Source organism: Triticum urartu, chromosome 1A (assembly GCF_056163025.1).
Source record: "Triticum urartu cultivar PI428250 chromosome 1A, HENAU_Tu73, whole genome shotgun sequence".
In the NCBI taxonomy this organism is placed as follows: Eukaryota; Viridiplantae; Streptophyta; class Magnoliopsida; order Poales; family Poaceae; genus Triticum; species Triticum urartu.
The window spans coordinates 18,865,761-18,878,139 of NC_141873.1; the positions used below are offsets into that span (position 1 = coordinate 18,865,761).

The 12,379-nt window shown below is 42.2% G+C and overlaps 1 protein-coding gene across 4 annotated transcripts; it reads right to left on the bottom strand.

Moving 5' to 3' along the window:
* Positions 1-1,600: 1,600 nt before the first annotated feature.
* On the bottom strand, positions 1,601-11,949 carry LOC125543076 (uncharacterized). 4 transcript variants are annotated; one of them, XM_087544504.1, is made up of 14 exons: positions 11,526-11,949; positions 10,469-10,608; positions 10,232-10,380; positions 9,301-9,440; positions 7,843-8,092; positions 6,366-7,306; positions 6,070-6,270; positions 5,713-5,847; positions 5,545-5,614; positions 4,661-4,852; positions 2,805-2,860; positions 2,645-2,706; positions 2,463-2,550; positions 1,601-2,207 (listed from the first exon to the last, which is right to left on the bottom strand). In XM_087544504.1, exons 6-14 carry the CDS (start codon positions 6,531-6,533, stop codon positions 2,148-2,150), a joined length of 1,032 nt encoding a protein of 343 aa, XP_087400630.1. In that variant the 5' UTR covers positions 6,534-7,306; positions 7,843-8,092; positions 9,301-9,440; positions 10,232-10,380; positions 10,469-10,608; positions 11,526-11,949; the 3' UTR covers positions 1,601-2,147. The 4 variants fall into 4 exon arrangements, 3 of the variants coding, with proteins under 3 accessions (XP_087400630.1, XP_087400624.1, XP_087400620.1); XM_087544498.1 differs by having other exon boundaries at positions 5,713-5,874; XM_087544494.1 differs by having other exon boundaries at positions 5,713-5,889.
* Between the last annotated feature and the right edge of the window lie 430 nt (positions 11,950-12,379).

Below are 12,379 nucleotides of genomic sequence, written 5' to 3' on the forward strand. Positions count from 1 at the left end.
CATCCCCACCACCCCATCGCCCACCACCAACATTCCGAAGAGAGGCCAAGATTTCTCCACGAGTGAGCTCCCAATACTTTCTTGCGGTTTCACGGTCTTGGTTTGATTTGTTCGATCGTTGCATCCATAGAGATGGCACACCAAGCATCGCAAATCGCAATGTCTTCCTTTTGGTCGTAGTTTTGGGTGCATGTCCTTGCGCCCTTGATGCTTGCTTCGGTCACCTTCACCACCTCCTCCTCGGCCACCACCTCCACCACCTCCTCCTCGGCCTCCTTCATGTCTTGGGTGGCCGAATGATCCCAAAACGAGTCATCATAGTTGAGATCATCAAGGCCAACGGTGGCCGAGGACTCCAATGATGCGAGGAATTCGGCCGTGTCCATCTCGGTTCTACAATGTCAAAGCAAGCACTATAAACCATCACTATCAAGCACTAACATTCACTATCAAATTCCAAGGGGACATGAGGCTTTTACCTTGTTGGCATTTCATTGAGCACTTGGCGGCCGTGATTTTTGTTGCCGACTGCGGCCGCCACTCGCGCCGGAGCAGTCTCTGTAGGGGGAGCCGGAGTTGCCGTACGAGGCGTAGGCCTTGGACAAGGCTGCGTCGCGGTCTTCTTCGCCTTCTTCTTGGTGGCCGCCTCGGCGAGCTTTCGAGCCCGTTTGCCTCTAGTAGATGCGGCAGGAAGGCGGCGTGCCGTTGCCGGAGACGCGGTGGCCACGCCGGATACCATTGGCGCGGTTGGAGGCGTCGCTTGGACCCGGTGGTTCTTTTTCATCCCCAAGCTTTTTTGTCACCGCCAGCGACGCTTGGGTGGATTCCGACGCTTGGGTGGATTCCGACGCGGGGAGTGTTGGCTATCAATTCCGACAGGCTCGGAGGTCACCGATGGCGGCGGGGGCAGGAGGCAGCGCGGTGCGGGAGGAGAGTGAGCTTTACTTGGCCACCCAAAGTTGGAGTATATTTAGGGAAATTTTGGAGGGAATAGGAAGAGTAAAAAAAATTACTCCCTTACTGGTTTTATGGGATCGGCTAGGTCCGCCGTAAGGGAGTAAACCGAAAATTTTACTCCCTTATAGCCTTTTAGGGGATCAGGTTAGAAATGCCCTTAATACATCAAATGCACGTAAACCTCATACACCAATCAATGCAGTTAAACCTCCTAGTAAACCCTAGGTTTTTATTAGATCGGTTTTCCATTGGTTATAGTCTCCGTACCAATCTCTCCAATTTTGTACCGTAGCTTCATTTTATTTTAATCGTGTCGTTTGTCCAGGTATCCATCACTAGCACAAATTACATCGATGACAACAGATCACCCGATGAACCTCAAAGAGACGGAATGCGAAATAACAAGCTTGGGCCCACCGAGGCGCCTGCCACATGGCAAAATCACGCCAAATTCTACAAAGCCATGCACCCCCCCAAAAAAACTGTAAGCATCAAGGGCTAACAATCTAGTTAGGAGGGGTAGGCAATGGTCTGACAGCCGAGAGGCAGGCAGCGCAAGGAGCAACACTAATGTGCATCTCCTACAATTCGACTATATGTACGTATAGAACACACGGCCCGACTGAGCTTGTTAGACCACCTGTTGAAAAAAAAACTGGTCTTGAAATGACAAGATCATCAACAACAAAAAATTGTAACAATGACACAAAATAGGTCTGAGCAACGCAAAACCAAGATTACACACATTAACATCTAAGCCAGCACAAAGAGCAAAAATATTGCATGCTGATGCTACTAATCAGGTTGTGCTTCTGTTTTTCAACCACAACCGCATTCAGAAAAAAGGCGTGTGGATCGCCGAAACATGCCGTCTCAAAATGCCATGGCGAAATATAACCTCAGCCAATTTCAGAGGTTTCTTCATACCTGTCAACCAAATTCTCCTCATCTATCTGTATCTGTAACAAGGGTAAATCCCGAGAAGAGAAAAACGGGGAAGTCTCCTCCGGTCAGTCAGACAGACAGACAGGGAAATGTTTGGGTAGCGGTAACTGTTGTGTTGTCGATTTTGTATCAAGTACATGCTCTGTCAGGGCAGCCTGATTTTGTATCACAGTTTCGTTCCTGGCAGGGCAAGGTTTAGATCAGCAGGCCTATTTTCTTTGGTGAACATACACTCTCACAGCTCTTCAGTTACAGAGGCAGCTGGCAGGCAGTGGACTCTCCCCTTTCTGGGTTGGCTGCATTGCCTGCAAGTACAACTTGTTTCTTTCAGGGATAAAAGCTTAATAACACTGACTGCTGCTAAAAATTTATGTTGCCGCAACTGTGGATCACCCTGTCTCATAGTTTTCTTTTCGTTTTTTCCCCTTCCAGAAATAGAGATTAATTTCATCAAGTACCAAGAGAGAGAATATGACAGCAGGCAGGCACAGGGCTCAGAAGAAAGACAAGAGTTATTGCATATGACGGCATGGGCTTGACAATTAAAAAGGGGGTCTTACTGTGAAAAATCTAGAGGAGAATGGTGTCCCAGGCAAAGATGTAGCACCCTCAATAGTTTCCTTGTCAGCAAAAGTAACATGCGCAGTCCTGGAAACACCAAAGTGGATTATAACTTTTCTTTCAGAATTAAACAATATAAGGAGAGCTCGGGTAAACAGAGTCACAGCATGAAAATATATACCCTTCAGGGTGGCATTGCATAAAATGCATCGACATTGCTTTGTTCCTTGCCATGAAATGCACCTAAAACAATCATCCAGACGAAGACATGAATGAAAGGACAAAAAATACAGTGACGCCAGGAGAGAAGGAAAATAATTGGATAGTCCCTCTTTACACACATTTGTCAGGATATCAGTGCTAGAGTCAGCCTTGTCCATTGTGCTAGCAAGTGAACCTAAAGGAAGACAAAACTTGGTAAGATTTTAACTGTATCAGTGATTGATATATAAAGGATATTAGAAGTACAAAGATTGAGCTTGTAAACCAAAATATGAATTTAGCGAACAGATGATAAAAGATCCCCATGTCAAAATAAACAAATAAGTGAAAAGTATATATCACCCCCATGAACCGTGATACTCAATTTATTTAGCCCCGTAAGTATAAAACAAGTATCCTGCCCCACTGGTAAACATATAAACCAAGCGATGTAGAGTTGACCAAACACTATTGATAACTACCTTAGTATTAACATTGACGCAAAACTGACTCCTGAAAAGTAAGCATCTGCCAATGCTCTTAAAAAGCACTAGGTGCTAGGCGAGTGGCAAGTGAGCAGCAGAGCATCATCATAATAACACACATCAATAAGCTTTAAGACATGCTGACGTAGCACAGCTTTGTGCATCTCAAATGCTGTTTTCAGAGAAACAAGTGCCGAGAAAATCACTTTTGTATATCTTCAAAAGATGATAAAACATTTGCAACGCTATCAAATGCATCAGAGTCCACACAGGAGAAATTAAATACAGTTCTACATAACTTCAACTTCTTAGAGAACATAGTTTTGGATTAACAATTTATATATGGTCAGTTTCTAGAAAAAGACTGCCATAAATTTTTGATGTCATGGCAGATCAATTGTCGGCAGCATTGACGTCAAACAGTGCCATGCTATCAAATGCACCATGAGGTTGTGATAAATCGAGGTAGAAATATTCTTGAGCCAGTTCCCATAAGGCCACCAGTATTTATTTCAGACAGGTTCCAAGTGAAAACCGTCTGAAACAAGCCCTAGCACTAATGGTCAGAAACAGAGGGGAAGTAGCCCGAAACGGACCAGTTTCATATAACAGTGGAGAGTATTCCAATATAAAAAAGGAACTGAGATTTGACATGATACGGGACAATTCAGTAGGAGAGTATTCCTGGTAAATTAACCAAGTGATGTCTAAACTTCCTAATGGGATGAAGTTAAATTAAAAATCATATATGTCATTTTCTTTACGATGTCATCTCAAACCTTTGGTAAAGTCATAGAGGTTTTTGTATTTTGGATGTCATAGAGGTTCAAAATTAAATGACAAGAGTGTCATCACATCACAAATACAGCTGAGCAAATTTCTCAAGGAATAGCGCACCTATGCACCATTATGTAACACTTCGCTAATAACCCGCCCTCCGCTGCAAACTTGTAAGGCACGCAAAGAAGCTGTTTTGAGAAATACGAGAATAACAAACCACCAGGCTCTCTCATTGTTTGCAACTACAGAACTGCCGACTTATTCATCAAGATTGAAGGTCTAGTTTCAGAAAAGATTAAGGTTGACTGCAGTACAGAGAGCCAACTTTCCACCCCTGTAACTATGTACAAATAGGATTTAAGGATAGCTATTTAATGGACACATAACATATGCTTCTCTTAGCTGATATCATTGAACTGAGTAAAGCACAACGGACTTCCTGTATATTTCAACTACGTAGCTATTGCTGCACAGGAAGATCGAGACCATACAAAACCATCAACATAGTAATCACCTTTTCATTAAAGGTGGCAACCGAAATAGATTTTAAGAGTTACATGCATATCACTAAAACACAGTAATGTCATGTCACACAAACAGGTAGACCAATTTAATCAATAAAGCCAAGGTCTACCCTATGTTTCTTGAAAAGAAATTTGTTCCTGGTAAGGTAGGGAAGATGCAACAAGACAAGAACCATAGACAAACCCGACGTTTCACCAAATAATTACCTTGTGTACTCGAGTCAACACAGTGTCTTTGTTCATGCTCAGCAACCATTAACTTGGCCTTCTTATTGCGAGCATCCATTCTGTCAGTCTCTCTAGAGATGCCACGTCTTTTCATGATTTCGGGCACTTTGCCATTATCAGTTCCGAAGGCCACAGGCCACCTGCTTCTGGGCTCACCATAACAGAGCTCATCTGTGTTGGGAGTAATAGATTAATATCAAACAGTTAATTGTGCTTTTGTGTTCTGAGCTTTTGGCTATCCAGAGAACCCAAAAGGTATGATTAGTGGGACCATTTATTGCAAGTAAATCCGTTCAAATAGGTGGTACAAGTACTTTTGAGATTTCAGTATAGAAATTGCAGAATCAGGCAAGCTGCAGGAATATGACATGCTGTCCCTGACTCAATGCCATAACATTATGGGGGTATGCTACCATTCACATCTATCAGGCATGCATGCAACCAGGGTTGAAATGACATAGCAAATGATTTTATCATCGTTTCTTATTTGGATCATCATGCAACTTGAAAATGCAACAAGCCAAATAAGAAAGCCTTACAAGTTACAATTGGTTCTCTTTTTTGGAAGTTACATCAACCTTGAATTAGAAGCAGGTAAAAAAAAATGGTTAAAAAAGCATAGCATGCGATAAAAATATTCAGAAGACAAATATTAACACACATGTAACATGTAGAAACAACCCACTACTCTGCACCATGTAATCTAAAATACATGAAGGCATGGAACGTAAGACTTGCTTCTTTTATAGGGTATGATATAAAGTAGTTTAAAGTAGCTACAACATAAAAAATATTCTGAGAAGAATACACTGTCGGAGTATTGAGCTGAGATGCTGGTACAATTGCATAAGAGAAGTGCTTGCCTTCGGTCCTTGAAGCTACACCAGATTTCCTCATGGAGAAACCACTGCCACCTATTGGGCTCTCATCTTTCTGTTCTAACTTAAAATCATTAAGTTAGCTACCTCAGTCTCACAATATACAAACGGAGGTGAAATTAAGATTAAAAGCATAGTACAGTGAATATTGACCTTCTGATGCAACTCCTCCCAATACCACAGGTCAGCGGTCAACCTTTCTGGACAAAAGATAAAGGTTGAAGCGGTGTGTTGCTGGGCCGCATTTTCTCCTTTAGCTAATTCAAGCCTCTCAAGACCATGATGCTCCTGTGGCATTACGGTCTTTCGATTAACCTGATCAACATGAGTCTGATCCAGCATTCAAATTACACTAGGCTAAAACTGTTGTTTTTGACTGTCTTTTATAGGGTATGATATAAAGTAGTTTAAAGTATTTGGTTGCTAATGTAAGTTTAGTTTAGACAGCATAATTAACATATGTCGTATGTTGACTAATGAATGTAAGAGAAAATAGAGTGAGGTGCTTACATTAGGAGCATTCCCAGGTCGGATTCCAGCAACCAGAAGATTTTTCTTGACATTCAGGTTCAGACTCTCACTAGATAACCCGCGTTGTACACCGGAAGTATCAGATAGTGCTACAGAATTTTTGCTGAGGTAACCCCAGAGCCGGCTTAGCCATATTAAGACCATCATGAGCTCAGGCCTTTCTGGAAAGGATCTCTTCTCCTGCAGATAAGAAATATTAGGTGAATAAGCAAAACACATCAACTTCTAAAGGTAAAGTTACCTGTTTGAAACATATCAACTATGTTATATGTTACCTGTTTCAATGGGTCAATAAGCCATTTCTCGGTGTGGTAAATAGAAGATCCATCGTGTTTGCCAACTTGATATGTAGTTCCTTTGGCATTAGCAGCTTCCAATTTTTGCTCATCCGTGAGTGCCTTACCCCTCTTCCCCTGATCAGGCTCCTCTCGCTTATATTTCATGGGGGGAGCATCCGAAAGCAGAAAGTGAGTAGGATACACCACTTTTCTTGTTAGTATCAGAACCGCCAATAAAACCTGGTATAAACTTCTTGGCGTCGTTCCTTTGACATGAAAAATTCCTTGCCATCAAGCACAGCAATACCACATTTGGAAAGTTTCAAATAGTTCAGCACAAACGGCTCAAGATCAGCAGGAATCTTAACTGCCACATGCCCTCCATTGTCAACAGATAAAGACATTTTTGTCCGATCAAATATATAGTTGATCCTTCCAGCTTCTGGACCATAAAGAATCAAGATTTGCCACTGCATAGGATCAGGTTCAGACTTGCTCTTTCCGGGAACAAAATCTCCTATTCCCTCTATTGCATTACACAGCTGCCATATTCCAATTTTGATTTTTGAAATATTTTCACCCTTTGTATAATTCCCATCATAGGCAAGAGTATATGTTCTTGCACTTCTGATATAATCTGGGGAAGATCCTTTTCTAGCAAATTGCAACACAGACTCAAGGCCATCACGAACATTACGGGTTATGGCACCTTCCACCCAACCACATTGTCCGTCGACGATCAAGCCAACAAGAAAATGTTTGTATCTATAATAGAATACAAATGTTCCCGTTGATCTGGTCACAAACGTGCGTTGCTTTGAACCAAACTCAAAACGTCGGTCGGAACCAACATATTGCCAGGATCTATAATGACCAATTGAAGCAACATAGTTTTTCTGAATTTTCTCTGGATCTGTGACATCAAAAATTACACTATCCTACATGGCATAAAAAAATTTAATTAAGATGCAAAATTCATAATATATCTGACTTTAGTTAGGCAAAACATGCAGCAGATTCAGTTAGCATGGTTCTTAAACACCCAGAAATCTTTCTCACTGCTAGCATATCGCCCTCAGAAATGAACATGGTTGCATAACCTTGAACAATCTAGAGTAATAGTTGATGCCAAGTTCATACCATATTTGTCTAACCAACCGAGTATATTTTGTGTGCTGAACACTATTGTGTGTTGCTATAGTGCCAGACATAAACACCCAACCAGAAAATACATAAGTGACAAGCATTTGGATAGGTAAAGAATATATACCACATACTATGAAGTGAGCAGCACATACTTCACGAAGGAAAAATACTAGATGCTTTTGTGGTAATGCAAAAGATCTCCATTTGTACAAAAATAGTAGACGATCAACATATGATAACGCTAGATCAATTTATTTAACTAAAAAAATCAATAAACTAGCATGCAAGCATTCAAAATGTGCAACAACAACAAAATCCAGATTCTTACCGGGACTTCCTTGTCTTCAAGATTAGGTGCTTCACTGTATTGTGGAAGATTGAATTCCAACTGCCTCATATAGCTTACCTTTTCCTCGTCACTCCAACCCTCAAAAAGATTAGTTGGCTCCTTTTTTTCACGCTCCTCACCGACCATAGTGTCAAACTTGAGGATCAGCTCCTGTTCATGGGCCATCTTCTAATTTTGAGGAATATCAATGAGCGAGGAAGTTGTATTACAATCCTTTTCCGGGCTGTAGCTGTTAGCACACCTGTAGCTATTAGCGCACCCGGTGGATTTAATAGAAGAAAGACATGGTTTAAGAAAACAAAATACAAAAAGTGAAAAGTATGGAAGATTTCATTGCTTCTGATTCAGTTTACATCCAAAAGGTGAAAAATAAGGAAGATTTCATTACTTCTGATTCAGTTTACATCCACAATACACTTACATAGCTCACAACGCAATACATACACAGACATTTGGACTACTTAAAGCAAATTACATAAACATGAACACCTCAAAACTTGTGGCCTTGTTCGTAACCCTTCCTTGATGATGCTCTATTCTCATATGTCACACCTGATAATTGAGATTATTAGTGCTACTTATAAAATATACCTTATTATAAATGCCTACTTATAAATTCTGTTATATCAAATTGATCAGAAATAAAAACAATTTTAACTCATCCATATATATCTCTTGCATATGTTGTTCATTGACTTGGAGAAGGCCTACGATAAGATACCGCGGAATGTCATGTGGTTAGCCTTGGAGAAACACAAAGTCCCACAAAGTACATTACCCTCATTAAGGACATGTATGCCAATGTTGTGACAAGTGTTCGAACAAGCGATGACAGCACTGATGACTTTCCAATTAAAATAGGACTGCAACAAGGGTCAGATTTGAGCCCTTATCTTTCTTTGGTGATGGATGAGGTCACAAGGGATATACAAGGAGATATCCCATGGTGTATGCTCTTTGTGGATAATGTGGTGCTAGTCGACGATAGTTGGGCAGGGGTTAATAGGAAGTTAGCTGTGGAGACAGACTTTAGAATCAAAAGGTTCTATGCTCAGTAGAACTCAAACTGGGTACATGAGATGCGGTTTCAGTCCTACTAACCACGAAGAGGAGGTGGGCAGGTGGTACCTTAGGGGTGTGTTAGGTTGGGGTGATGGGCTAGAACATGATATGTCTGTTCCGCACCTAGGCTCTATTCTTGTGTTTGGTTGTCCAAAGAAATGGAACACACTGATTTCCAAGAAGAGAATATGCCCTCTATACGCCGAACACAGTGATTCCTTCAAATCAGAGGAATGACATGAAACCTCACCGCAAAAAAAAGGAGGTTTACTGTTTTGTAGGTTAAGCTTAATTAAGAAGAACAGCATTAAATGATAGCTTGCAAATGAATAATAGTGCAATAAGTCTAAAGAACAATAAATAGTAGAAAGTTACCAAGTTCTCGGTCTGGTGTCCAAAGTGCTTGGTAGACAGAAGTTATGGTAGAAGTAGCAGTCAAGTTGTTGGAGTCAAGAGAGGAATTCCAGCTCAATCACTTTCAGTTTTCGTAGCAAAACAAATATATTTGGCAAGTTCTGCAAATGAACAATGGCAAGTCAGGGAATAATACTAAAATCACATTCCATGGAAATATATTTGTCTGAACAGATAACTGGATAACAAATGATCTACTGCTAAACAGTGGGTCAACAAATGTACAGGAAGTCAACAATTACAGCTGCATATATAAAGGGGAAAAGGAAAAGCTAAGACAGACGCACACACTCACTGATCCTAACTCTGTCCCTGGTCACCGGTCAAGCAAGCAATGAAGCACCAGGAAGGAACAGTACACACATTACAAGCTCCAGAAGAAGAGAGGAGACGGCTAAACCTCAGGACCAAGGTAATCAACCTCATCTTCTCTAAGTGGCTGGAGCTAGAAAATCCTGCTATCCTGGCAATGGCATCGGAGCCATCTGGCTCTTAAGCTTGAGAGCCCTCTTGTGCTCTAAATCATCTCTGGATAAGCATGTTTGTGCTTAATTGTTCTTCCTGTTAAGCTAAGTTTGCTTATAATTTAGCCCTATTCTTCTGAGTTATAGCCCTAACAGTGCTAAGAAGGACCCAGGGCCCGAGGTTTGTTGAGAAATGAAAGGGGATTTGGGTAAATTATGCAATTCCTAAGGTGTCAAATTCCTCAAGTTTTCCCGAAATTTGAAGCGAGGGCTATCGTATCATGCACTCAATCAGAGGGGAATAAGGTGATTTGAACTAACCGCAATTTTGCCCTTAAGCCCGAAACTCTAATGTGGAGAAATCCCCCAAAATTTCCCCATCTCTTAAGAACTCTAACCATGACTGAGTTATCGGTGGCGGAAGCTACCTCACGTTGAGGGTCTCGTCGTCGTCGCTGGCCACGACGGCGCCGGAGCAAGCCCCTCAGCTGCGCGGGTGTGCTCGGGTCCGCTGCGCCTCCTCGCTCGCTTGTCGGCGTTGGAGACCCGTCACCGTGCCGGTTTTGTAGGTTATAAGCTTAATTAAGAAGAACAGCATTAAATGATAGCTTGCAAATGAATAATACTGCAATAAGTCTAAAGAACAATAAATACTAGAAAGTTACCAAGTTCTCGGTCTGGTGTCCAAAGTGCTTGGTAGATAGAAGTTATGGTAGAAGTAGCAGTCAGGTTGTTGGAGTCAAGAGAAGAATTCCAGCTCAATCCCTTTCAGTTTTCGTAGCAAAACAAATATATTTGGCAAGTTCTGCAAATGAACAATGGCAGGTCAGGGAATAATACTAAAATCACATTCCATGGAAATATATTTGTCTGAACAGATAATTGGATAACAAGTGATCTACTGCTAAACAGTGGGTCAACAGATGTACAGGAAGTCAACAATCACAGCTGCTACAGTAGGTTTGCTTGGCCTTGCCCCTGATCGGGGGATCATTTCTCACCCATTTGGTGTTGGTTCCCCTAGTGTACAGTGCATATATAAAGGGGAAAAGAAAAAGCTAAGACAGACACACACACTCACTGATCCTAACTCTCTCCCTGCTCACTGATCAAGCAATCAATGAAGCACCAGGAAGGAATAGTACACACATTACAAGCTCCAGAAGAAGACAGGAGACGGCTGAACCTCAAGACCAAGGTAATCAACCTCATCTTCTCCTCTAAGTGGCTCAAGTTTGAGCTAGACAATCCTGCTATCCTAGCAATAGCATGGGAGCCATCTAGCTCTTAAGCTAGAGAGCCCTCTTGTGCTCTAAATCATCTCTGGATAAGCATGTTTATGCTTTTGTGGTTAATTGTTCTTCCTGTTAAGCTAAGTTTGCTTTAATTTAGCCCTATTATTGTGAGTTGTAGCCTTAACAGTGCTAAGAAGGACCCAGGGCTTGGGGTTTGTTGAGAAATGAAAGGGGGTTAAGTTAAATTATGCTATTCCTAAGTTAAATCCCCCAAAACTCGAAACCCTAGATGTCAAATTCCTCAAGTTTTCCCCAAATTTGAAGCTAGGGCTATCGTATCATGCACTCAATCAGAGGGGAATAAGATGATTTGAAGTAACCGCAATTTTGCCCTTAAACCCGAAACTCTAATGTGGAGAAATCCCCAAAAATTTCCCCATCTCTTAAGAACCCTAACCATGACTGAGTTATCGGTGGCGGAAGCTACCTCACGTTGAGGGTCTCGTCGTCGTCGTCGTCGTCGCTGGCCACGACGGCGCCGGAGTAAGCCCCTCAGCTGCGCGGGTGTGCTCGGGTCCGCTGCGCCTCCTCGCTCGCTTGTCGGCGTTGGAGGCCCGTCGCCGTGCCGGTTTTGGACGCTCGTGCGCGTCCCCGTCCGCGCCCGCCTCGCGAAGGACACCGACGAGCACCAGTCGACGGAGCCGCGCGCTACCTTGATCTGCACGCGAATCCGACGAAAGGCGCCCACCGGCGTCGTTCTCTTCCGCCGCTGCCGCTGGCTTCACCGCCGCCTCTCTCTCTCTCTCTCTCTCTCTCTCTCTCTCTCTCTCCCGTTCGTCGCCGTCGCGGATGTGACCGTGCGAGGAAGGAGAGAAATGAAAGGGGATGGAACGGGCCACCGGGAACCGCAGTTTCGGCTCAGCTTGAGAGGAATTTCGGGCCGCCGGAAAAACAAATTACGGTAGCGCATAGGAATGGGCCGAAGTCTAATTCTGAAAAACAAACAATTGATTTTTCCATCACTAAAAAATAATTCATTTTTCCTTTTTTATTTAGATCTATACAAGTCTTAGGGCTAATTTTTGCATTATTCGTTATGCTTATTAATGCTAGGTAATTTCTCTAGTGTTTCTATTCATCATGTTCATGTTTACTTAGTTCCCAATGCAATTTATTATACTTATTTGTTTTTTTCTATGGCATTGCATTGCTATGATGATTATTATCACCATGTTACATTGTCTTTGCTGTGAAATTAAGTTTATAAATCCTCCAGTTAAGTGTGGATTCTATTCGTCATTCTGGCACCAAAGCTATTTGCCGAACATTTTGCCCACACAA

Coding starts and splice junctions, on each gene's coding strand:
- LOC125543076 (XM_087544494.1), bottom strand. CDS start 6,533: ATGAAATATAAGCGAGAGGAGCCTGATCAGGGGAAGAGGGGTAAGGCA. Junction 6,271..6,365: donor TTATTGACCCATTGAAACAG/GTAACATATAAC, acceptor TCTTATCTGCAG/GAGAAGAGATCCTTTCCAGA. Junction 2,861..4,660: donor TGTTGACTCGAGTACACAAG/GTAATTATTTGG, acceptor GTCTTCCTTTAG/GTTCACTTGCTAGCACAATG.